Source organism: Salvelinus namaycush, unplaced genomic scaffold (genome assembly GCF_016432855.1).
Source record: "Salvelinus namaycush isolate Seneca unplaced genomic scaffold, SaNama_1.0 Scaffold1135, whole genome shotgun sequence".
Classification (NCBI taxonomy): Eukaryota; Metazoa; Chordata; class Actinopteri; order Salmoniformes; family Salmonidae; genus Salvelinus; species Salvelinus namaycush.
Genome location: NW_024057826.1, coordinates 23,285 through 48,167, shown reverse-complemented (window position 1 = coordinate 48,167; position 24,883 = coordinate 23,285). Strand labels below are relative to the sequence as shown.

Sequence of the window (24,883 nt, the reverse complement as noted above, 5' to 3'; positions counted from 1 at the left end):
GCCTGACTCCCTGCTGCCTGACTCCCTGCTGCCTGACTCCCTGCTGCCTGACTCCCTGCTTCCTGACTCTCTGCTTCCTGACTTCCTGACTCCCTGCTTCCTGACTCCCTGCTTCCTGACTTCCTGACTCCCTGCTTCCTGACTCCCTGCTTCCTGACTCCCTGCTTCCTGACTCCCTGCTTCCTGACTCCCTGCTTTCTGACTTCCTGACTCCCTGCTTCCTGACTCCCTGCTTCCTGACTCCCTGCTTCCTGACTCCCTGCTTCCTGACTCCCTGCTTCCCTGCTTCCTGACTCCCTGCTTCCTGACTCCCTGCTTCCTGACTCCCTGCTTCCTGACTCCCTGCTTCCTGACTTCCTGCTTCCTGACTCCCTGCTTCCTGACTCCCTGCTTTCTGACTTCCTGACTCCCTGCTTCCTGACACCCTGCTTCCTGACTTCCTGACTCCCTGCTTCCTGACTTCCTGCTTCCTGACTCCCTGACTCCCTGACTCCCCTGCTTCCTGACTCCCCTGCTTCCTGACTCCCCTGCTTCCTGACTCCCCTGCTTCCTGACTCCCCTGCTTCCTGACTCCCCTGCTTCCTGACTCCCCTGCTTCCTGACTCCCCTGCTTCCTACTTCCTGACTCCCTGCTTCTGACTCCCTGACTCCCTGCTTCCTGACTCCCTGCTTCCTGACTCCCTGCTTCTGACTCCCTGACTCCCTGCTTCCTGACTCCCTGCTTCCTGACTCCCTGCTTCCTGACTCCCTGCTGCCTGACTCCCTGTTGCCTGACTCCCTGTTGCCTGACTCCCTGCTGCCTGACTCCCTGCTGCCTGACTCCCTGCTTCCTGACTCCCTGCTTCCTGACTTCCTGACTCCCTGCTTCCTGACTTCCTGACTCCCTGCTTCCTGACTCCCTGCTTCCTGACTTCCTGACTCCCTGCTTCCTGACTCCCTGCTTCCTGACTCCCTGCTTTCTGACTTCCTGACTCCCTGCTTCCTGACTCCCTGCTTCCTGACTCCCTGCTTCCTGACTCACTGCTTCCTGACTCCCTGCTTCCTGACTCCCTGCTTCCTGACTCCCTGCTTCCTGACTCCCTGCTTCCTGACTCCCTGCATCCTGACTCCCTGCATCCTGACTCCCTGCTTCCTGACTCCCTGCTTCCTGACTCCCTGCTTCCTGACTCCCTGCTTCCTGACTCCCTGCTTCCTGACTCCCTGCTTCCCTGCTTCCTGACTCCCTGCTTCCTGACTCCCTGCTTCCTGACTTCCTGACTCCCTGCTTCCTGACTCCCTGCTTCCTGACTCCCTGCTTCCTGACTCCCTGCTTCCTGACTCCCTGCTTCCTGACTCCCTGACTCCCTGCTTCCTGACTCCCTGCTTCCTGACTCCCTGCTTCCTGACTCCCTGACTTCCTGCTTCCTGACTTCCTGCTTCCTGACTCCCTGCGTATACATGACACAACATATTTTTGTCATTGATCTTGGCTTTATAATACAGTTTCCTGTTCTTTTTGTTAAGTTTTGTCACAACATTTCTCAATTTGCAGTAAGTCAGCCAGTCAGATGTGCAGCCAGACTTATTAGCCACTCCTTTTGCCCCCATCTCTTTCAACCATACCGTTTTTCAATTCCTCATCATTCTATGGAGCCTTAACAGTTCTAACAGTCAGTTTCTTAACAGGTGCATGTTTATCAATCATTGGAAGAAGCAATTACATAAATTCATCAAGTGCAGCGTCTGGATGCTCCTTATCAATCACATCAGACCAACAAATATTTTTAACATCATCCACATAAGAGTCACAGCAAAATGTTTTGTATGATCTCTTCTAGACTATTTTAGGCCCAGCTGTTGGAACTTTGGCTTTCCTGGATATAGCCACTATATTATGATCACTGCATCCAATGGGTACAGATACAGCTTTAGAACAAAGTTCTACAGTATTAGTAAACATGTGATCAATACATGTGGATGATCTTGTTCCTGTAGTATTTGTAAACACCCTGGTAGGTTGATTAATAACCTGAACCAGATTACAGTGTCGTGTCTTTGGCATCATTAAAGGTGAAGACTGTCAATTCTCTGTAATTATTATTACGTGATTAAACTAATCATGTACATTTAATTAACTAGGAAGTCGGGGCACCACGGAAAAATATTCAGATTACAAAGTTATAATTTTCAGAGTATAACTCTTCAGATATTTTAATATCTGATCAATTAGTCTTCTATTAATGAATTATTCTTTACCTCACGTTAGTCTCATTTCAAACGCCGTAGAATTCTTGGTTATCTGCACGAACCCAGCCTAAACCATGAATCATCCATACACCAATTGGCTTAATAATTTATTTACTAACTAACTAAATAATCACAGAAATGCATAAACAAACAGTAGATATGGTTACTAACAATGATAGGGAAGATTCCCTAGTGGGCAAAACCGGTATGACTGCTTGGTGGACAAAGGAAAGGGGGTGTGGACCGATAAGGAGTGGGAAAGACAAAATGGATTTACTACACACAGTGGATAATTATATTAATTGAAATGCTAATCCTTTGCACATGAACGGCCGCTCATTCAGGAATAATTGCAATCAATATATTTACACCCATATGTCGTTGTTGTCTTCTCTGTTGGAATCGTCAGTCCGTCTGCGGGAGAGTCAGTTTATCAGAGAGTCTCTGGTTACTCATGTTGGTGGCTCTATCGGCGGCTCCTGATAGTGTCCGTTGTAACGAATACGTCAGGCGTCAATTGTCCTTAGAGTAGATGTTTCGGGCGGTTGTCGGTATTCGCATCCCAGGTTTACATAATTTCTAGCTGCAGACTAGTAATTAGTATCTAAGATTTTGCTCATATTCTGTAGGGATCGATAGTCTCAGAGTTGAACCATTTCCCGCCGTGAGGCCAATGGTCCACGTCGTATGGTTTTCTAGTCTTGGTACTCAACCACTGGGGGGGGGGGGGGTTTGCTTAGTCTGAAGAGGATTTCCTCAGGAGGGGTTTTTATTCGTAACAATAGAAAAAGGCGGTTCCATGACGCCTGATCATGTCTGTGCTCACGGGGGCGTGGCCAATGATTTAGTTAAACTTTTACAGGGAATACAATTCTCTCATTCTAAAGGTTAACATCACATTACATAATTTCACAAATAGTTTCATCTTTACTCATAAGCATTACAGGGATATGGCTCTGAATATATACAGTAACACCTCCCCCATAAGCATTACAGGGATATGGCTCTGAATATATACAGCAACACCTCCCCCATAAGCATTTCTGTCTCTTCTATAGATGTTATATCCTTGTATTGCTACAGATGTATCATCATGTTAATGAGCTAAGTGAGTCTCAGAAATGGCTAATATATGAATGTTATCTGATGTCATCAAGTTATTGATTTCATGAACCTTATTTCTAAGTCTACATATATTAATATGGGCTATTTTCAGCCCTTTCCTGGGTAGCTTATCAGAGATAGACATAATACTGAGAACAGCAAACAAAGCAAGACAAAGCCTTCAGAAGAGTCTGTGGTCGTCCTAGAACAAAACGAGAGTCTGTGGTCGTCCTAGAACAAAACGAGAGTCTGTGGTCGTCCTAGAACAAAACGAGAGTCTGTGGTCGTCCTAGAACAAAACGAGAGTCTGTGGTCGTCCTAGAACAAAACGAGAGTCTGTGGGCGTCCTAGAACAAAACAAGAGTCTGTGGGCGTCCTAGAACAAAACGAGAGTCTGTGGGCGTCCTAGAACAAAACGAGAGTCTGTGGGCGTCCTAGAACAAAACGAGAGTCTGTGGTCGTCCTAGAACAAAACGAGAGTCTGTGGGCGTCCTAGAGCAAAACGAGTCTGTGGGCGTCCTAGAACAAAACAGGAGTCTGTGGGCGTCCTAGAACAAAACGAGAGTCTGTGGGCGTCCTAGAACAAAACGAGAGTCTGTGGGCGTCCTAGAGCAAAACGAGAGTCTGTGGGCGTCCTAGAGCAAAACGAGAGTCTGTGGGCGTCCTAGAGCAAAACGAGAGTCTGTGGGCGTCCTAGAACAAAACGAGAGTCTGTGGGCGTCCTAGAACAAAAAGGAGTCTGTGGTCGTCCTAGAACAAAAAGGAGTCTGTGGGCGTCCTAGAACAAAACGAGAGTCTGTGGGCGTCCTAGAACAAAACAAGAGTCTGTGGGCGTCCTAGAGCAAAACAAGTGTCTGTGGGCGTCCTAGAACAAAACGAGAGTCTGTGGTCGTCCTAGAACAAAACAAGAGTCTGTGGGCGTCCTAGAACAAAACGAGAGTCTGTGGGCGTCCTAGAACAAAAAGGAGTCTGTGGTCGTCCTAGAACAAAACGAGAGTCTGTGGTCGTCCTAGAACAAAACGAGAGTCTGTGGGCGTCCTAGAGCAAAACAAGAGTCTGTGGGCGTCCTAGAACAAAACGAGAGTCTGTGGTCGTCCTAGAACAAAACGAGAGTCTGTGGTCGTCCTAGAACAAAACGAGAGTCTGTGGGCGTCCTAGAACAAAACGAGAGTCTGTGGGCGTCCTAGAACAAAACGAGAGTCTGTGGTCGTCCTAGAACAAAACAAGAGTCTGTGGGTGTCCTAGAGCAAAACAAGAGTCTGTGGGCGTCCTAGAGCAAAACAAGAGTCTGTGGGCGTCCTAGAACAAAACGAGAGTCTATGGTCGTCCTAGAACAAAACAAGAGTCTATGGTCGTCCTAGAACAAAACAAGAGTCTGTGGTCGTCCTAGAGCAAAACGAGAGTCTGGGCGTCCTAGAACAAAACGAGAGTCTGTGGGCGTCCTAGAACAAAACAAGAGTCTGTGGGCGTCCTAGAGCAAAACGAGAGTCTGTGGTCGTCCTAGAGCAAAACGAGAGTCTGTGGTCGTCCTAGAACAAAACGGGAGTCTGGGCGTCCTAGAACAAAACGAGAGTCTGTGGGCGTCCTAGAACAAAACGAGAGTCTGGTCGTCCTAGAACAAAACGAGAGTCTGTGGTCGTCCTAGAACAAAACGAGAGTCTGTGGTCGTCCTAGAACAAAACGAGAGTCTGTGGTCGTCCTAGAACAAAACGAGAGTCTGTGGTCGTCCTAGAGCAAAACGAGAGTCTGTGGGCGTCCTAGAACAAAACAGGAGTCTGTGGGCGTCCTAGAACAAAACGAGAGTCTGTGGTCGTCCTAGAGCAAAACGAGAGTCTGTGGGCGTCCTAGAACAAAACGAGAGTCTGTGGGCGTCCTAGAACAAAACGAGAGTCTGTGGGCGTCCTAGAACAAAACGAGAGTCTGTGGGCGTCCTAGAACAAAAAGGAGTCTGTGGTCGTCCTAGAACAAAACAAGAGTCTGTGGTCGTCCTAGAACAAAAAGGAGTCTGTGGGCGTCCTAGAACAAAACGAGAGTCTGTGGGCGTCCTAGAACAAAACGAGAGTCTGTGGGCGTCCTAGAACAAAACGAGAGTCTGTGGGCGTCCTAGAACAAAAAGGAGTCTGTGGTCGTCCTAGAACAAAACAAGAGTCTGTGGTCGTCCTAGAACAAAAAGGAGTCTGTGGGCGTCCTAGAACAAAACGAGAGTCTGTGGGCGTCCTAGAACAAAACGAGAGTCTGTGGGCGTCCTAGAACAAAACGAGAGTCTGTGGGCGTCCTAGAACAAAAAGGAGTCTGTGGGCGTCCTAGAACAAAAAGGAGTCTGTGGTCGTCCTAGAACAAAAAGGAGTCTGTGGGCGTCCTAGAACAAAAAGGAGTCTGTGGGCGTCCTAGAACAAAACGAGAGTCTGTGGGCGTCCTAGAGCAAAACGAGTGTCTGTGGGCGTCCTAGAACAAAACGAGAGTCTGTGGTCGTCCTAGAACAAAACGAGAGTCTGTGGGCGTCCTAGAACAAAACGAGAGTCTGTGGGCGTCCTAGAACAAAAAGGAGTCTGTGGTCGTCCTAGAACAAAACGAGAGTCTGTGGGCGTCCTAGAGCAAAACGAGAGTCTGTGGGCGTCCTAGAGCAAAACGAGAGTCTGTGGTCGTCCTAGAACAAAACGAGAGTCTGTGGTCGTCCTAGAACAAAACGAGAGTCTGTGGTCGTCCTAGAACAAAACGAGAGTCTGTGGGCGTCCTAGAGCAAAACGAGAGTCTGTGGGCGTCCTAGAACAAAACAGGAGTCTGTGGGCGTCCTAGAACAAAACGAGAGTCTGTGGTCGTCCTAGAGCAAAACGAGAGTCTGTGGGCGTCCTAGAGCAAAACGAGAGTCTGTGGGCGTCCTAGAACAAAACGAGAGTCTGTGGGCGTCCTAGAGCAAAACGAGAGTCTGTGGGCGTCCTAGAACAAAACGAGAGTCTGTGGGCGTCCTAGAACAAAACGAGAGTCTGTGGGCGTCCTAGAACAAAACGAGAGTCTGTGGGCGTCCTAGAACAAAACGAGAGTCTGTGGGCGTCCTAGAACAAAAAGGAGTCTGTGGTCGTCCTAGAACAAAACAAGAGTCTGTGGTCGTCCTAGAACAAAAAGGAGTCTGTGGGCGTCCTAGAACAAAAAGGAGTCTGTGGGCGTCCTAGAACAAAACGAGAGTCTGTGGGCGTCCTAGAACAAAACGAGAGTCTGTGGGCGTCCTAGAACAAAACGAGAGTCTGTGGGCGTCCTAGAACAAAACGAGAGTCTGTGGGCGTCCTAGAACAAAAAGGAGTCTGTGGTCGTCCTAGAACAAAACAAGAGTCTGTGGTCGTCCTAGAACAAAAAGGAGTCTGTGGGCGTCCTAGAACAAAACGAGAGTCTGTGGGCGTCCTAGAGCAAAACGAGAGTCTGTGGTCGTCCTAGAACAAAACAAGAGTCTGTGGTCGTCCTAGAACAAAAAGGAGTCTGTGGGCGTCCTAGAACAAAACGAGAGTCTGTGGGCGTCCTAGAACAAAACGAGAGTCTGTGGGCGTCCTAGAACAAAACGAGAGTCTGTGGTCGTCCTAGAACAAAAAGGAGTCTGTGGTCGTCCTAGAACAAAACAAGAGTCTGTGGTCGTCCTAGAACAAAAAGGAGTCTGTGGGCGTCCTAGAACAAAACGAGAGTCTGTGGGCGTCCTAGAGCAAAACGAGTGTCTGTGGGCGTCCTAGAACAAAACGAGAGTCTGTGGTCGTCCTAGAACAAAACGAGAGTCTGTGGGCGTCCTAGAGCAAAACGAGAGTCTGTGGTCGTCCTAGAACAAAACGAGAGTCTGTGGTCGTCCTAGAACAAAACGAGAGTCTGTGGGCGTCCTAGAACAAAACGAGAGTCTGTGGGCGTCCTAGAACAAAACGAGAGTCTGTGGTCGTCCTAGAACAAAACGAGAGTCTGTGGTCGTCCTAGAGCAAAACGAGAGTCTGTGGGCGTCCTAGAGCAAAACGAGAGTCTGTGGGCGTCCTAGAGCAAAACGAGAGTCTGTGGGCGTCCTAGAGCAAAACGAGAGTCTGTGGGCGTCCTAGAACAAAACGAGAGTCTGTGGGCGTCCTAGAACAAAAAGGAGTCTGTGGGCGTCCTAGAACAAAACGAGAGTCTGTGGTCGTCCTAGAACAAAACGAGAGTCTGTGGTCGTCCTAGAACAAAACGAGAGTCTGTGGTCGTCCTAGAGCAAAACGAGAGTCTGTGGTCGTCCTAGAACAAAACGAGAGTCTGTGGTCGTCCTAGAACAAAACGAGAGTCTGTGGTCGTCCTAGAACAAAACGAGAGTCTGTGGGCGTCCTAGAACAAAACGAGAGTCTGTGGGCGTCCTAGAACAAAACGAGAGTCTGTGGGCGTCCTAGAACAAAACGAGAGTCTGTGGGCGTCCTAGAACAAAACGAGAGTCTGTGGGCGTCCTAGAACAAAACGAGAGTCTGTGGGCGTCCTAGAACAAAACGAGAGTCTGTGGGCGTCCTAGAACAAAACGAGAGTCTGTGGGCGTCCTAGAGCAAAACGAGAGTCTGTGGGCGTCCTAGAGCAAAACGAGAGTCTGTGGGCGTCCTAGAGCAAAACGAGAGTCTGTGGGCGTCCTAGAGCAAAACGAGAGTCTGTGGGCGTCCTAGAGCAAAACGAGAGTCTGTGGGCGTCCTAGAGCAAAACGAGAGTCTGTGGGCGTCCTAGAGCAAAACGAGAGTCTGTGGGCGTCCTAGAACAAAACGAGAGTCTGTGGGCGTCCTAGAACAAAACGAGAGTCTGTGGGCGTCCTAGACAAAAAGGAGTCTGTGGTCGTCCTAGAACAAAACGAGAGTCTGTATGCGTCCTAGAGCAAAACGAGAGTCTGTGGGCGTCCTAGAGCAAAACGAGAGTCTGTGGTCGTCCTAGAACAAAACGAGAGTCTGTGGGCGTCCTAGAACAAAACAGGAGTCTGTGGGCGTCCTAGAACAAAACAGGAGTCTGTGGGCGTCCTAGAACAAAACAGGAGTCTGTGGGCGTCCTAGAACAAAACGAGAGTCTGTGGTCGTCCTAGAACAAAACGAGAGTCTGTGGGCGTCCTAGAACAAAACGAGAGTCTGTGGGCGTCCTAGAACAAAACGAGAGTCTGTGGGCGTCCTAGAACAAAACGAGAGTCTGTGGTCGTCCTAGAACAAAACGAGAGTCTGTGGGCGTCCTAGAGCAAAACGAGAGTCTGTGGGCGTCCTAGAACAAAACGAGAGTCTGTGGTCGTCCTAGAACAAAACGAGAGTCTGTGGGCGTCCTAGAGCAAAACGAGAGTCTGTGGTCGTCCTAGAACAAAACGAGAGTCTGTGGGCGTCCTAGAACAAAACGAGAGTCTGTGGGCGTCCTAGAACAAAACGAGAGTCTGTGGGCGTCCTAGAACAAAACGAGAGTCTGTGGGCGTCCTAGAACAAAACGAGAGTCTGTGGTCGTCCTAGAACAAAACGAGAGTCTGTGGTCGTCCTAGAACAAAACGAGAGTCTGTGGTCGTCCTAGAACAAAACGAGAGTCTGTGGGCGTCCTAGAGCAAAACGAGAGTCTGTGGTCATCCTAGAGCAAAACGAGTGTCTGTGGTCGTCCTAGAGCAAAACGAGTGTCTGTGGTCGTCCTAGAGCAAAACGAGAGTCTGTGGGCGTCCTAGAGCAAAACGAGAGTCTGTGGGCGTCCTAGAGCAAAACGAGAGTCTGTGGGCGTCCTAGAACAAAACGAGAGTCTGTGGGCGTCCTAGAACAAAACGAGAGTCTGTGGTCGTCCTAGAACAAAACGAGAGTCTGTGGTCGTCCTAGAACAAAACGAGAGTCTGTGGTCGTCCTAGAACAAAACGAGAGTCTGTGGTCGTCCTAGAACAAAACGAGAGTCTGTGGTCGTCCTAGAACAAAACAAGAGTCTGTGGTCGTCCGAGAACAAAACGAGAGTCTGTGGGCGTCCTAGAGCAAAACGAGAGTCTGTGGTCGTCCTAGAACAAAACGAGAGTCTGTGGGCGTCCTAGAACAAAACGAGAGTCTGTGGGCGTCCTAGAACAAAACGAGAGTCTGTGGGCGTCCTAGAACAAAACGAGAGTCTGTGGGCGTCCTAGAACAAAACGAGAGTCTGTGGGCGTCCTAGAACAAAACGAGAGTCTGTGGGCGTCCTAGAACAAAACGAGTCTGTGGGCGTCCTAGAACAAAACGAGAGTCTGTGGGCGTCCTAGAACAAAACGAGAGTCTGTGGGCGTCCTAGAACAAAACGAGAGTCTGTGGGCGTCCTAGAACAAAACGAGAGTCTGTGGTCGTCCTAGAACAAAACGAGAGTCTGTGGTCGTCCTAGAACAAAACGAGAGTCTGTGGTCGTCCTAGAACAAAACGAGAGTCTGTGGTCGTCCTAGAACAAAACGAGAGTCTGTGGGCGTCCTAGAGCAAAACGAGAGTCTGTGGGCGTCCTAGAGCAAAACAGGAGTCTGTGGGCGTCCTAGAACAAAACAGGAGTCTGTGGGCGTCCTAGAACAAAAAGGAGTCTGTGGTCGTCCTAGAACAAAACGAGAGTCTGTGGGCGTCCTAGAACAAAACGAGAGTCTGTGGTCGTCCTAGAACAAAACGAGAGTCTGTGGTCGTCCTAGAACAAAACGAGAGTCTGTGGTCGTCCTAGAACAAAACGAGAGTCTGTGGGCGTCCTAGAGCAAAACGAGAGTCTGTGGGCGTCCTAGAGCAAAACGAGAGTCTGTGGGCGTCCTAGAGCAAAACAGGAGTCTGTGGGCGTCCTAGAACAAAACAGGAGTCTGTGGGCGTCCTAGAACAAAAAGGAGTCTGTGGTCGTCCTAGAACAAAACGAGAGTCTGTGGTCGTCCTAGAACAAAACGAGAGTCTGTGGGCGTCCTAGAACAAAACGAGAGTCTGTGGGCGTCCTAGAACAAAACGAGAGTCTGTGGGCGTCCTAGAACAAAACGAGAGTCTGTGGTCGTCCTAGAACAAAACGAGAGTCTGTGGTCGTCCTAGAACAAAACGAGAGTCTGTGGTCGTCCTAGAACAAAACGAGAGTCTGTGGTCGTCCTAGAACAAAACGAGAGTCTGTGGGCGTCCTAGAGCAAAACAGGAGTCTGTGGGCGTCCTAGAACAAAACAGGAGTCTGTGGGCGTCCTAGAACAAAAAGGAGTCTGTGGTCGTCCTAGAACAAAACGAGAGTCTGTGGTCGTCCTAGAACAAAACGAGAGTCTGTGGTCGTCCTAGAACAAAACGAGAGTCTGTGGGCGTCCTAGAACAAAACGAGAGTCTGTGGGCGTCCTAGAACAAAACGAGAGTCTGTGGGCGTCCTAGAGCAAAACGAGAGTCTGTGGTCGTCCTAGAACAAAACGAGAGTCTGTGGTCGTCCTAGAACAAAACGAGAGTCTGTGGGCGTCCTAGAACAAAACAAGAGTCTGTGGGCGTCCTAGAACAAAACGAGAGTCTGTGGTCCTCCTAGAACAAAACAAGTGTCTGTGGTCGTCCTAGAACAAAACGAGAGTCTGTGGGCGTCCTAGAGCAAAACGAGAGTCTGTGGGCGTCCTAGAGCAAAACGAGAGTCTGTGGTCGTCCTAGAGCAAAACGAGAGTCTGTGGTCGTCCTAGAACAAAACGAGAGTCTGTGGTCGTCCTAGAACAAAACGAGAGTCTGTGGTCGTCCTAGAACAAAACGAGAGTCTGTGGTCGTCCTAGAACAAAACGAGAGTCTGTGGTCGTCCTAGAACAAAACGAGAGTCTGTGGTCGTCCTAGAACAAAACGAGAGTCTGTGGTCGTCCTAGAACAAAACGAGAGTCTGTGGGCGTCCTAGAGCAAAACGAGAGTCTGTGGGCGTCCTAGAGCAAAACGAGAGTCTGTGGGCGTCCTAGAGCAAAACAAGAGTCTGTGGGCGTCCTAGAACAAAACAGGAGTCTGTGGGCGTCCTAGAACAAAACAGGAGTCTGTGGGCGTCCTAGAACAAAAAGGAGTCTGTGGTCGTCCTAGAACAAAACGAGAGTCTGTGGTCGTCCTAGAACAAAACGAGAGTCTGTGGTCGTCCTAGAACAAAACGAGAGTCTGTGGGCGTCCTAGAACAAAACGAGAGTCTGTGGGCGTCCTAGAACAAAACGAGAGTCTGTGGGCGTCCTAGAACAAAACGAGAGTCTGTGGGCGTCCTAGAACAAAACGAGAGTCTGTGGGCGTCCTAGAACAAAACGAGAGTCTGTGGTCGTCCTAGAACAAAACGAGAGTCTGTGGGCGTCCTAGAGCAAAACGAGAGTCTGTGGGCGTCCTAGAACAAAACGAGAGTCTGTGGGCGTCCTAGAACAAAACAAGAGTCTGTGGGCGTCCTAGAACAAAACAAGAGTCTGTGGGCGTCCTAGAGCAAAACAAGAGTCTGTGGGCGTCCTAGAGCAAAACAAGAGTCTGTGGGCGTCCTAGAACAAAACCAGAGTCTGTGGGCGTCCTAGAACAAAACGAGAGTCTGTGGTCGTCCTAGAGCAAAACAGGAGTCTGTGGGCGTCCTCCTGCATTCGAATTGGTCAGACAAATTGTAGCAGGAGGGACTGAGATAGGCCATGCATTCTAATTGGTCAGACATATTGTAGCCTGAGGGACTGAGATAGGAGATGCATTCTAATTGGTCAGACATATTGTAGCCTGAGGGACTGAGATAGGACATGCATTCTAATTGGTCAGACATATTGTAGCCTGAGGGACTGAGATAGGACATGCATTATAATTGGTCAGACATATTGTAGCCTGAGGGACTGACTCAGTTTATATCCCTGTTGTTGCGTAGGAGGAGGAAATGTGTCAGAGGAAGCCTAAGAAGACTTTGTTCAGCAGTGGCCTGAGACAACATGTAGACTCTGATCAGCACCAAATCCACACCAAGAGGACTGTACACAGAGGATGTCACACAGGTAATAACACACACCTCCATTAGAAAACGTTTTTTTTCAGTCTCAAAATGCGCATCAGCCAGTTAAAATTGTGAACATGGTTGCACGTGATAAAATGCTGCATGTTAGCTGTTCCCATCAGATAACCTGGCACATTTAGCTCTATGCTAGCAGGACCAGGTGGCAGTGATTTTTCACTGTAACAAATTCTGCATCAGCCTTTTAGGAAAATGAAGAGACCTAAAGCACCACACAAACGGAATAATTTTGTTACTAAAGCACCTTATACGACCCACCACTGCGACCTGTATGCCCTAGTCGGCTGGCCCTCGCTACATGTTCGTCGTCAGACCCACTGGCTCCAGGTCATCTACAAGGCTATGCTAGGTAAAGTGCCGCCTTATCTCAGTTCACTGGTCACGATGGCTACACCCACCCGTAGCACGCGCTCCAGCAGGTGTATCTCACTGATCATCCCTAAAGCCAAAACCTCATTTGGACGCCTTTCCTTCCAGTTCTCTGCTGCCTGCGACTGGAACGAATTGCAAAAATCTCTGAAGTTGGAGACTTTTATCTCCCTCAACAACTTTAAACATCTGCTATCTGAGCAGCTAACCGATCGCTGCAGCTGTACATAGTCCATCGGTATATAGCCCACCCAATTTACCTACCTCACCCCCCATACTGCTTTTATTTATTTACTTTTCTGCTCTTTTGCACACCAGTATCTCTACTTGCACATGATCATCTGATGATTTATCACTCCAGTGTTAATCTGCTAAATTGTAATTATTCGATTTATTGCCTACCTCCTCATGCCTTTTGCACACATTGTATATAGATTCTCTTTTTCTACCATGTTATTGACTTGTTTATTGTTTACTCCATGTGTAACTCTGTGTTGTTGTCTGTTCACACTGCTATGCTTTATCTTGGCCAGGTCGCAGTTGAAAATGAGAACTTGTTCTCAACTAGCCTACCTGGTTAAATAAAGGTGAAATAAAAAATAAAAAAAATTAATTCAAGACAATGTAAACAGTTAAATATTGATTAATTCAAGACAATGTAAACAGTTAAATATTGATTAATTCAAGACAATGTAAACAGTTAAATATTGATTAATTCAAGACAATGTAAACAGTTAAATATTGATTAATTCAAGACAATGTCCAGCATTTAAATATTGATTATTACATTGATGACTTGATATACATAAACTGGCAGAGATTCCAACTAATCCCAACAGCCCAAAATGCATGGGATTACTTTCTCACTGAATTAACAAAGCTATGTGATAAACATGTCCCTTGGAGAACAGTGAAAGTTAAGGGACCTGCCCTGGGTAAGCAGAGAAAGTTAAGGGACCTGCCCTGGGTTAGCAGAGAAAGTTAAGGGACCTGCCCTGGGTTAGCAGAGAAAGTCAAGGGACCTGCCCTGGGTTAGCAGAGAAAGTCAAGGGACCTGCCCTGGGTTAGCAGAGAAAGTCAAGGGACCTGCCCTGGGTTAGCTTAATACATCTGTACAGAGAAAGTTAAGGGACCTGCCCTGGGTTAGCAGAGAAAGTTAAGGGACCTGCCCTGGGTAAGCAGAGAAAGTTAAGGGACCTGCCCTGGGTTAGCAGAGAAAGTTAAGGGACCTGCCCTGGGTTAGCAGAGAAAGTTAAGGGACCTGCCCTGGGTTAGCAGAGAAAGTTAAGGGTCCTGCCCTGGGTTAGCTTAATACATCTGTACAGAGAAAGTCAAGGGACCTGCCCTGGGTAAGCAGAGAAAGTTAAGGGACCTGCCCTGGGTTAGCAGAGAAAGTCAAGGGACCTGCCCTGGGTTAGCAGAGAAAGTTAAGGGACCTGCCCTGGGATAGCAGAGAAAGTCAAGGGACCTGCCCTGGGTAAGCAGAGAAAGTTAAGGGACCTGCCCTGGGTTAGCAGAGAAAGTCAAGGGACCTGCCCTGGGTTAGCAGAGAAAGTTAAGGGACCTGCCCTGGGTTAGCAGAGAAAGTTAAGGGACCTGCCCTGGGTTAGCTTAATACATCTGTACAGAGAAGGTCAAGGGACCTGCCCTGGGTAAGCAGAGAAAGTTAAGGGACCTGCCCTGGGTTAGCAGAGAAAGTTAAGGGACCTGCCCTGGGTTAGCAGAGAAAGTTAAGGGACCTGCCCTGGGTTAGCAGAGAAAGTTAAGGGACCTGCCCTGGGTTAGCAGAGAAAGTTAAGGGACCTGCCCTGGGTTAGCTTAATACATCTGTACAGAGAAAGTTAAGGGACCTGCCCTGGGTTAGCTTAATACATCTGTACAGAGAAAGTTAAGGGACCTGCCCTGGGTTAGCTTAATACATCTGTACAGAGAAAGTTAAGGGACCTGTCCTGGGTTAGCAGAGAAAGTTAAGGGACCTGTCCTGGGTTAGCAGAGAAAGTTAAGGGACCTGCCCTGGGTTAGCTTAATACATCTGTACAGAGAAAGTTAAGGGACCTGTCCTGGGTTAGCAGAGAAAGTTAAGGGACCTGCCCTCGGTTAGCAGAGAAAGTTAAGGGACCTGCCCTGGGTTAGCAGAGAAAGTTAAGGGACCTGCCCTGGGTTAGCAGAGAAAGTTAAGGGACCTGCCCTGGGTTAGCTTAATACATCTGTACAGAGAAAGTTAAGGGACCTGCCCTGGGTTAGCTTAATACATCTGTACAGAGAAAGTTAAGGGACCTGTCCTGGGTTAGCAGAGAAAGTTAAGGGACCTGCCCTGGGTTAGAGGAAGAGGGGGATGGAGGGAGGAGGAGGGAGGAAGAGGGGGAGGCATGGAGAGGGAGGGAGGGGGAGGCATGGAGAGAGGGAGGGAGGGGGAGGCATGGAGACGGGGAGGGAGGAGGGGGGAGGAAGAGGGGGAGGGAGGAAGAGGGGGAGGCATGGAGAGGAGGAGGGGGGAGGAAGAGTGGGATGGAGGGAGAGGGGGAGGGAGGGAGGAGGAGGGGGAGGCATGGAGAGGAGGAGGGGGGAGGAAGAGTGGGATGGAGGGAGAGGGGGATGGAGGGAGTGGGGGAGGGAGGCATGTAGAGGGGGAGGGAGGGAGGGAATTGTTACAGAGAAGAGAAGGAAGTCAGGAACAGTGGGCCCTTTCCTGTCATTGTTACTTGGCTGACACACACACACACACACCCACCAGGATGTCCAGGAAAGCACATGAAGACATGTTGACAGACAGAGCACAATGCTGCCAGTGATGTAACTACCACCTGACTCACTCCACCACAGGCCAAGTCTTAAATAGTAAACTATTTCCTATTTAGTGCACTACTTTTGACCAGGCTGCTGTTTTAGTGCTTTACTAGGGTGCCATTATTTCAGACAGCCCATGTGTGTTTACATTATCACAGACAGCCCATGTGTGTTTACATTATCACAGACAGCCCATGTGTGTTTACATTATCACAGACAGCCCATGTGTGTTTACATTATTTCAGACAGCCCATGTGTGTTTACATTATCACAGACAGCCCATGTGTGTTTACATTATCACAGACAGCCCATGTGTGTTTACATTATTTCAGACAGCCCATGTGTGTTTACATTATTTCAGACAGCCCATGTGTGTTTACATTATCACAGACAGCCCATGTGTGTTTACATTATCACAGACAGCCCATGTGTGTTTACATTATTACAGACAGCCCATGTGTGTTTACATTACTTCAGACAGCCCATGTGTGTTTACATTATTTCAGACAGCCCATGTGTGTTTACATTATCACAGACAGCCCATGTGTGTTTACATTATTACAGACAGCCCATGTGTGTTTACATTATTACAGACAGCCCATGTGTGTTTACATTATTTCAGACAGCCCATGTGTGTTTACATTATTTCAGACAGCCCATGTGTGTTTACATTATCACAGACAGCCCATGTGTGTTTACATTATCACAGACAGCCCATGTGTGTTTACATTATCACAGACAGCCCATGTGTGTTTACATTATTTCAGACAGCCCATGTGTGTTTACATTATTTCAGACAGCCCATGTGTGTTTACATTATTACAGACAGCCCATGTGTGTTTACATTATTTGTGGTTGTGGGTACACAGTGAGGGCTGAGTCTTACCGTGTGGTTGTGGGTACACAGTGAGGGCTGAGTCCTACCGTGTGGTTGTGGGTACACAGTGAGGGCTGAGTCCTACCGTGTGGTTGTGGGTACACAGTGAGGGCTGAGTCCTACCGTGTGGTTGTGGGTACACAGTGAGGGCTGAGTCCTACCGTGTGTTTGCTTGTGGTTGTGGGTACACAGTGAGGGCTGAGTCTTACCGTGTGTTTGCTTGTGGTTGTGGGTACGCTACCGGACATATTCACCTCAAACTCCGACTTATGTAAATCACGCATTGATTCTCATTGGATATTTGCATGTAAATTTGACTCAAGACTCAGATGTGATTGTGTGTGTGTGTGGGGGGGGGGGGGGGGTGTTCATCAAAGTAATTTTCTTTGTGTCCATCCACAGACGACACTGTGAACTCAGAGAGCAGCTCCATGTCTGACTCTACAGGGGACCGTGACAATGGTAAGTCTATAGGAGTAGCAGCTCCATGTCTGACTCTACAGTTCAGCAGTTTGTGTAGGAAGCTGTCCCCCCCGGTAATGGTAATTACTCCCTCTCTCTCTCTAGATGAGCGTTCTCCTGTTGAGATCTATTACACGTTGAGGACCACAACACCACACAACTCACTGGTCTACACTTCCAGGTACTGCAGCTACACCATCCCCCGTCTATGACCCAATATCAATCACATTTATTTTTATAAAGCCCTTTTTTTCACATCAGCAGTTGTTACAAAGTTCTTTACAGATGTAGGATCTTAATTTGATCACCCGGTTGCAGGAGAAATGTAAAACTTGTAGTGTATGTTGAGGTTTAAAAGGGCTAATTGTAATGAACACGAGGCGAGACAGAGAGCTGGTTTCAAGCGCAGGGAACAGCAGGTGTTTATTGTAAAGGACCACAGGAGGAGGCAGGTAGCTGGGTCCAGGGGCAGGCAGAAGGTCATACACAGGAGGAGGCAGGTAGCTGGGTCCAGGGGCAGGCAGAAGGTCATACACAGGAGGAAGCAGGTAGCTGGGTCCAGGGGCAGGCAGAAGGGCATACACAGGAGGAGGCAGGTAGCTGGGTCCAGGGGCAGGCAGAAGGTCATACACAGGAGGAGACAGGTAGCTGGGTCCAGGGGCAGGCAGAAGGTCATACACAGGAGGAGGCAGGTAGCTGGGTCCAGGGGCAGGCAGAAGGTCATACACAGGAGGAGGCAGGTAGCTGGGTCCAGGGGCAGGCAGAAGGTCATACACAGGAGGAGGCAGGGTGCTGGGTCCAGGGGCAGGCAGAAGGTCATACACAGGAGGAGGCAGGTAGCTGGGTCCAGGGGCAGGCAGAAGGTCATACACAGGAGGAGGCAGGTAGCTGGGTCCAGGGGCAGGCAGAAGGTCATACACAGGAGGAGGCAGGTAGCTGGGTCCAGGGGCAGGCAGAAGGTCATACACAGGAGGAGGCAGGTAGCTGGGTCCAGGGGCAGGCAGAAGGTCATACACAGGAGGAGGCAGGTAGCTGGGTCCAGGGGCAGGCAGAAGGTCATACACAGGAGGAGGCAGGTAGCTGGGTCCAGGGGCAGGCAGAAGGTCATACACAGGAGGAGGCAGGTAGCTGGGCCCAGCGGCAGGCAGAAGGTCATACACAGGAGGAGGCAGGTAGCTGGGCCCAGCGGCAGGCAGCAGGTCATACACAGGAGGAGGCAGGTAGCTGGGTCCAGGGGCAGGCAGAAGGTCATACACAGGAGGAGGCAGGTAGCTGGGTCCAGGGGCAGGCAGAAGGTCATACACAGGAGGAGGCAGGTAGCTGGGTCCAGGGGCAGGCAGAAGGTCATACACAGGAGGAGGCAGGGTGCTGGGTCCAGGGGCAGGCAGAAGGTCATACACAGGAGGAGGCAGGTAGCTGGGTCCAGGGACAGGCAGAAGGTCATACACAGGAGGAGGCAGGTAGCTGGGTCCAGGGGCAGGCAGAAGGTCATACACAGGGGGAGGCAGGTAGCTGGGTCCAGGGGCAGGCAGAAGGTCATACACAGGAGGAGGCAGTTAGCTGGGTCCAGGGACAGGCAGAAGGTCATACACAGGAGGAGGCAGGTAGCTGGGTCCAGGGGCAGGCAGAAGGTCATACACATGGGGTCCAACAAGGCAACAGTACAGGCAGGGAAAAGGCTAGTAACGTACCTCACAGTGAGGGGGGGCAAAGAACTGAACTAAATAGTGTGTGATAATGACATACAGGTGATGAGATTTCAGGTGATTGGGATCTGGAGAGTGATCTGCGTTCAGGGGGTCTATGTGTTTGAGAGTGTGAGCTGGAAGCAGATGTTACACTTATGAAGTTTCTCATTTCCACTTTGACTTGATTGTCCCCTTATCAACCACTACAAAAATGTCCATTAATTATAATCCACAATAATAATTCACATTTCCTGTTGCCGGGGGATTATTTTCCAGCTGTCGCAAACTGGATCCAATTAAGATCCTACGTGTGTACCTAGCCTAAAACCCCAACGAGCAAGCAAAACAAATGTCATAAAATATAATTGTACAAACTACTAAGCTACATGTATTTACTGCACAAACAAATAATACAAACTACTAGGCTACATAGCAGGCCTAGATGTAGAGGCCTAGATGTAGATGTGGACAGAATAGATAGTAGTAAACTACAGACGGGTAGCACTGTATCTATTTGCCACTATAGTAGTAACTATCTATTCTGTCCACATCTACAGTATAATGAATCTTCCTTCCAATCAAACGTTCCTGTCAGCCACTGATACACAGGAAGAACAATGTTGTCTCCTACGTAATCCATGGCCCAGTTCTAGTACATTCTAACTTCCTGACCTATCACTAAGGTTACGTCCTGTCTTGAGACTGTTTTATGGAGTTGTTGTTGTGGTACTGTTGTGTGTGTGTCCCCGTCTAGCCCGCGTCGGACTCTTCCAAGAAGTATTTCCAACGTGGAGGGAACGAGTGCACCTGCCACACAACTCCTCGCATGGAACGGATCCACTACTGTCCGCAACTACATCAGGTGAGCTGACGTCTACCTGTCAGGTGTCCAACTACATCAGGTGAGCTGACGTCTACCTGTCAGGTGTCCAACTACATCAGGTGAGCTGACGTCTACCTGTCAGGTGTCCAACTACATCAGGTGAGCTGACGTCTACCTGTCAGGTGTCCAACCACATCAGGTGAGCTGACGTCTACCTGTCAGGTGTCCAACCACATCAGGTGAGCTGACGTCTACCTGTCAGGTGTCCAACCACATCAGGTGAGCTGAAGTCTACCTGTCAGGTGTCCAACCACATCAGGTGAGCTGACGTCTACCTGTCAGGTGTCCAACCACATCAGGTGAGCTGACGTCTACCTGTCAGGTGTCCAACCACATCAGGTGAGCTGACGTCTTCATCTATACCAGTAACTCTACCTGTCAGGTGTCCAACCACATCAGGTGAGCTGACGTCTACCTGTCAGGTGTCCAACCACATCAGGTGAGCTGAAGTCTACCTGTCAGGTGTCCAACTACATCAGGTGAGCTGACGTCTACCTGTCAGGTGTCCAACCACATCAGGTGAGCTGACGTCTACCTGTCAGGTGTCCAACCACATCAGGTGAGCTGAAGTCTACCTGTCAGGTGTCCAACCACATCAGGTGAGCTGACGTCTACCTGTCAGGTGTCCAACCACATCAGGTGAGCTGACGTCTACCTGTCAGGTGTCCAACCACATCAGGTGAGCTGACGTCTACCTGTCAGGTGTCCAACCACATCAGGTGAGCTGACGTCTACCTGTCAGGTGTCCAACTACATCAGGTGAGCTGAAGTCTACCTGTCAGGTGTCCAACCACATCAGGTGAGCTGACGTCTACCTGTCAGGTGTCCAACTACATCAGGTGAGCTGAAGTCTACCTGTCAGGTGTCCAACCACATCAGGTGAGCTGACGTCTACCTGTCAGGTGTCCAACCACATCAGGTGAGCTGACGTCTACCTGTCAGGTGTCCAACTACATCAGGTGAGCTGACGTCTACCTGTCAGGTGTCCAACCACATCAGGTGAGCTAACGTCTTCATCTATACCAGTAACTCTACCTGTCAGGTGTCCAACCACATCAGGTGAGCTGACGTCTACCTGTCAGGTGTCCAACCACATCAGGTGAGCTGACGTCTACCTGTCAGGTGTCCAACCACATCAGGTGAGCTGACGTCTACCTGTCAGGTGTCCAACCACATCAGGTGAGCTGACGTCTACCTGTCAGGTGTCCAACCACATCAGGTGAGCTGACGTCTACCTGTCAGGTGTCCAACCACATCAGGTGAGCTGAAGTCTACCTGTCAGGTGTCCAACTACATCAGGTGAGCTGACGTCTACCTGTCAGGTGTCCAACCACATCAGGTGAGCTGACGTCTACCTGTCAGGTGTCCAACCACATCAGGTGAGCTGAAGTCTACCTGTCAGGTGTCCAACCACATCAGGTGAGCTGACGTCTACCTGTCAGGTGTCCAACCACATCAGGTGAGCTGACGTCTACCTGTCAGGTGTCCAACCACATCAGGTGAGCTGACGTTTCATAGTGCTGAAGCTAGAAGTCTGAATCTACAGTGCCTTCGGAAAGTATTCAGACCCCTTGACTTTTTCCCAAACAATTTACGTTACAGCCTTATTCTAAAATTGATTAAATAAATACAAATCCTCAGCGATCTAATCACAATACCCCATAACGACAAAGCGAAAACAGGTTCCTTGAAATTTTGGCTAATTTATTTTTAAAAAGTAAATAAAATACCTTATTTACATAAGTATTCAGACCCGTTGCTATGAGACTCGAATTTGAGCTCAAGTGAATCCTGTTTCCATTGATCATCCTTGAGATGTTTCTACAACTTGATTGGAGTCCACCTGTGGTACATTCAATTGATTGAACATGATTTGGAAAGGTACACACCTGTCTATATAAAGGTCCCACAGTTGACAGTGCATGTCAGAGCAAAAACCAAGCCATGAGATCGAAGGAATTGTCCGTAGAGCTCCGAGACAGGATTGTGTTGAGACACAGATCTGGGGAAGGGAACCAAAACATTTCTGCAACATTGAAGGTCTCCAAGAACACAGTGGCCTCCATCATTCTTAAATGGAAGAAGTCTGGAACCACCAAGACTCTTCCTAAAGCTGGCCGCCCGGCCAAACTGAGCAATCGGGGGAAAAGGGTCTTGGTCAGGGAGGTGACCAAGAACCCGATGGTCACTCTGACAGAGATCAAGAGTTCCTCTGTTAAGATGGGAGAACCTTCCAGGATGACAACCATCTCTGCAGCACTCCACCAATCAGGCCTTTATGGTAGAGTGGCCAGACGGAAGCCACTCCTCAGTAAAAGGCACATGACAGCCCGCTTGGAGTTTGCCAAAAGGCACCTAAAGGACTCTCAGACCATGAGAAACAAGATTCTCTGGTCTGATGAAACCAAGATTGAACTCTTTGGCCTGAATGCCAAGCATCACGTCTGGAGGAAACCTGGCACCATCCCTATGGTGAAGCATGGTGGTGGCAGCATCATGCTGTGAGGATGGTTTTCAACGGCAGGCACTGGAAGACTAGTCAGGATCGAGGCAAAGATGAACAGAGCAAAGTACAGAGAGATCCTTGATGAAAAACGCTCAGGACCTCAGACTAGGGCGAAGGTTCACCTTCCAACAGGACAAAGACCCAAAGCACACAGCCAAGACAAAGCAGGAGTGATTTCAGGTCTCTGAATGTCCTTGATTGGCCCAGCCAGAGCCCAGACTTGAACCCGATCGAACATCTCTGAGAGCAACGCTCCCCATCCAACCTGACAGAGCTTGAGAGGATCTGCAGAGAAGAATGAGAGAAACTCCCCAAATACAGGTGTGCCAAGCTTGTAGCTTCATACCCAAGAAGGCTCGATCGCTGCCAAAGGTGCTTCAGCAAGGTACTGAGTAAAGGGTTTCAATACTTATGTTAATGTGATATTTCCGTTGTTGTTTTTTTATACATTTGCAAAAAATTCTAAAAACCTGTTTTTGCTTTGTCATTATGGGGTATTGGGTGTAGATTGATGGGGGAAAAAAACTATTTAATACATTTTAGAATACGGCTGTAACCTAACAAAATGTGGAAAAAGTCAAGGGGTCTGAATACTTTCTGAAGGCACTGTATCTCAGACAAACAGGATTCTTCTTCATCTTCATCTTTCTCCTGATCTTCCTTCTCCTCCTTCAGTGGTTTAATCCATTTTGTATGTATCTCTATTGCTTCCCAGTTCAGATATATCCAGTGGGACCAAGCAGTGGTCGACCCCAGTTGTTCTTCCACAGTCTCTGGACGGCGGCTCTTCATCTGGCCCTTCCTCTGGGTCTTCTTCTGGCCTCTCCTCTGGCCCCTCCTCTGACCCCTCATCTGGTCCCTCCTCTGGCCCCTCCTCTGGCCCCTCCTCTGATCCCTCCTCTGGCCCCTCCTCTGATCCCTCCTCTGATCCCTCCTCTGGCCCCTCCTCTAGCCCCTCATCTGGCCCCTCATCTGGTCCCTCCTCTGGTCCCTCCTCTGGTCCCTCATCTGGTCCCTCATCTGGCCCCTCATCTGGCCCCTCATCTGGCCCCTCATCTGGTCCTTCCTCTGGCCCCTATGAGAGAGGAGGCAGCTGCCCATATAGCAACCAGCAACGTAGCAGCAGCTCAGAGGCACTACTGGACCGGACCACATCCTGCAACGAGGGTCAAGTTCAGGGTCAAAGGTCAAGAGGCATGCCCTTCAGAGGGGGACCCCCGTACGAGAGTTCCGAGGCGCTGACGGACGGTCATCTGAGGCAGCTGAACGTCCAGAAGTCCAGCCCAGAGAGACAGCTGGTGAATGGACACGGGGTGGAGCACAACAGGCTGGTTGGTCGAGTGTCTGTAGGGGTGGGGGGTCGGGGACGAGGAGACAGAGGAGGTTACGGTGATATCCTGATGGACTATGTGTGGTGGAAGCAACAGAGGCAGGTTGAACAAGTCCACGGCAATGGGAAGTTCCCCTCCTCTGTCCCTGCATCTTCTCTTTCTCACTTCAATGGTTACCCCCACCATCACCCCCAGCCGCAGGGGCATCTCTCAGGACCCCAGCCCCTGCATCTCTCCGAGGGACCTCCAGCCTACAGAAGTCCCCTGATGCTCCGGGGGAAGCCTGGCGAGCCACGTCAGGTCAAGGTGACCCGCACCAAGTCCTGTGGTCCCTTCAATCCCCTCCAGCAACACCAGCAGGAGGCTGTTCTCTCCTCCTCCTCCTCCTGCTCCTTTGATCCTCCTCTCCCTCCCTCCTCCTCCTCCTCAACCGGGACCTCCACAGCTGCCCTGTACCCTCACCAGGGATTTGGGGTTGAGTCCCACCAGCACCAGTTGGGTTCTGGATCAGGACCCAGTCCCGATCTCAACCATAACCACCGTCCGAGACCACCCCTGTACTCTGACTCCATCACCCCAGACGACCCCACCCGTAGCCTGCACAAGGCCCTGGCTCTGGAGGGCCTGAGGGACTGGTACCTGAGGAATAACCTGGGGGGGTTGGGGGTGGGGGGAAGGTACGTACCACAAACTCCTTGCACGAGTCACACCCTCACCAGCTCCCACACCAGCCCCAGACCTTCCAGGGACATCCACTACATGGCAGGTTGGTACGTACAGTCTGCTATGTCTGAGAGGTTGTCACCAGTCTGTGTGTACGCTCTAGTGTTCTGTCTCTCTGTTGTTGTCCTCCGTTTGCTGCCAGAGACACTTCATTACATAGGATCTCTCTCTCTCTCTCTCTCTCTCTCTCTCTCTCTCTCTCTCTCTCTCTCTCTCTCTCTCAGGTCTGTAGAGTTGTCTCCGTACCAAGACCTCTTCCCATCCCAGATGCAGGAGCTGACCCTGAAAGAACACAGATAACACAACAAACATGTTACTGACTTATTAGTGCCAGGCACATCAACAGATTTGTTCACATAGTCGTCTCAGAGACTGGCCCAAACCGTTCTTAACCGCTAGGCTACCTGTATGGAAGACATTTATTTACACAATATTTCATTTGTCTTTTTTTTCTGCACATTTTTGGGAGACAATAACAAGGTGGGATCTGTTTGTGTCTGTAAAATGTTGGTGGAAACGCCTTTATGGTCAAATATTGATGTAATAACCATCACATTGAAGGAAACTTGGCATCTTGATGCTCCTTTCTAATAAATATCGAGGGTCTGATTCTGGTGACGTGATGATCGATGCTTGACTGCCGTTTGACAAGTAAAATGATCTGTCTCTTATCCATAATAATCGTATCATGTAGCCAGCCTACCCGCTCTGTGTCTGCCAGCTGTTGGCTTGACGGCACGTGCCAAGACCAGAATGGGCACATTTACTATATAATGCAACATTTAATGCAACCATCAGTAGAGTTGAAAATGCGATGGAAACCCATTTCAATTCTTATTTTCTTATTCCGTACATGGGAATTTAACCACATATTGTTTTTCTGCAGATTTTTTGTATTTTTACAGCAATCTGATAGCAATTGCAAAATCTGATAGACTCAGAAATAGTGAAAAATTATTTATTCAAATTTCACGCATGTAAAGGCATGTTAGTTAAGAGTTCACAAATGTCCACTGCTGC

General features: G+C 49.4%; 1 protein-coding gene across 1 annotated transcript in view; it reads left to right on the top strand.

Annotated features, from left to right (window-relative positions):
* The window catches only part of LOC120035893 (filaggrin-2-like), a 41,824-nt gene extending 17,171 nt beyond the window's left edge, over positions 1 to 24,653 (top strand). The window contains exons 4-9 of the mRNA XM_038982355.1: positions 12,097 to 12,220; positions 16,673 to 16,732; positions 16,838 to 16,913; positions 19,175 to 19,282; positions 22,525 to 23,910; positions 24,088 to 24,653. Of these exons, the coding sequence (XP_038838283.1) occupies positions 12,097 to 12,220; positions 16,673 to 16,732; positions 16,838 to 16,913; positions 19,175 to 19,282; positions 22,525 to 23,910; positions 24,088 to 24,163 (1,830 nt within the window). The 3' untranslated portion in view covers positions 24,164 to 24,653. The remainder of the gene's footprint in view (positions 1 to 12,096; positions 12,221 to 16,672; positions 16,733 to 16,837; positions 16,914 to 19,174; positions 19,283 to 22,524; positions 23,911 to 24,087) is intronic.
* Positions 24,654 to 24,883: the final 230 nt, after the last annotated feature.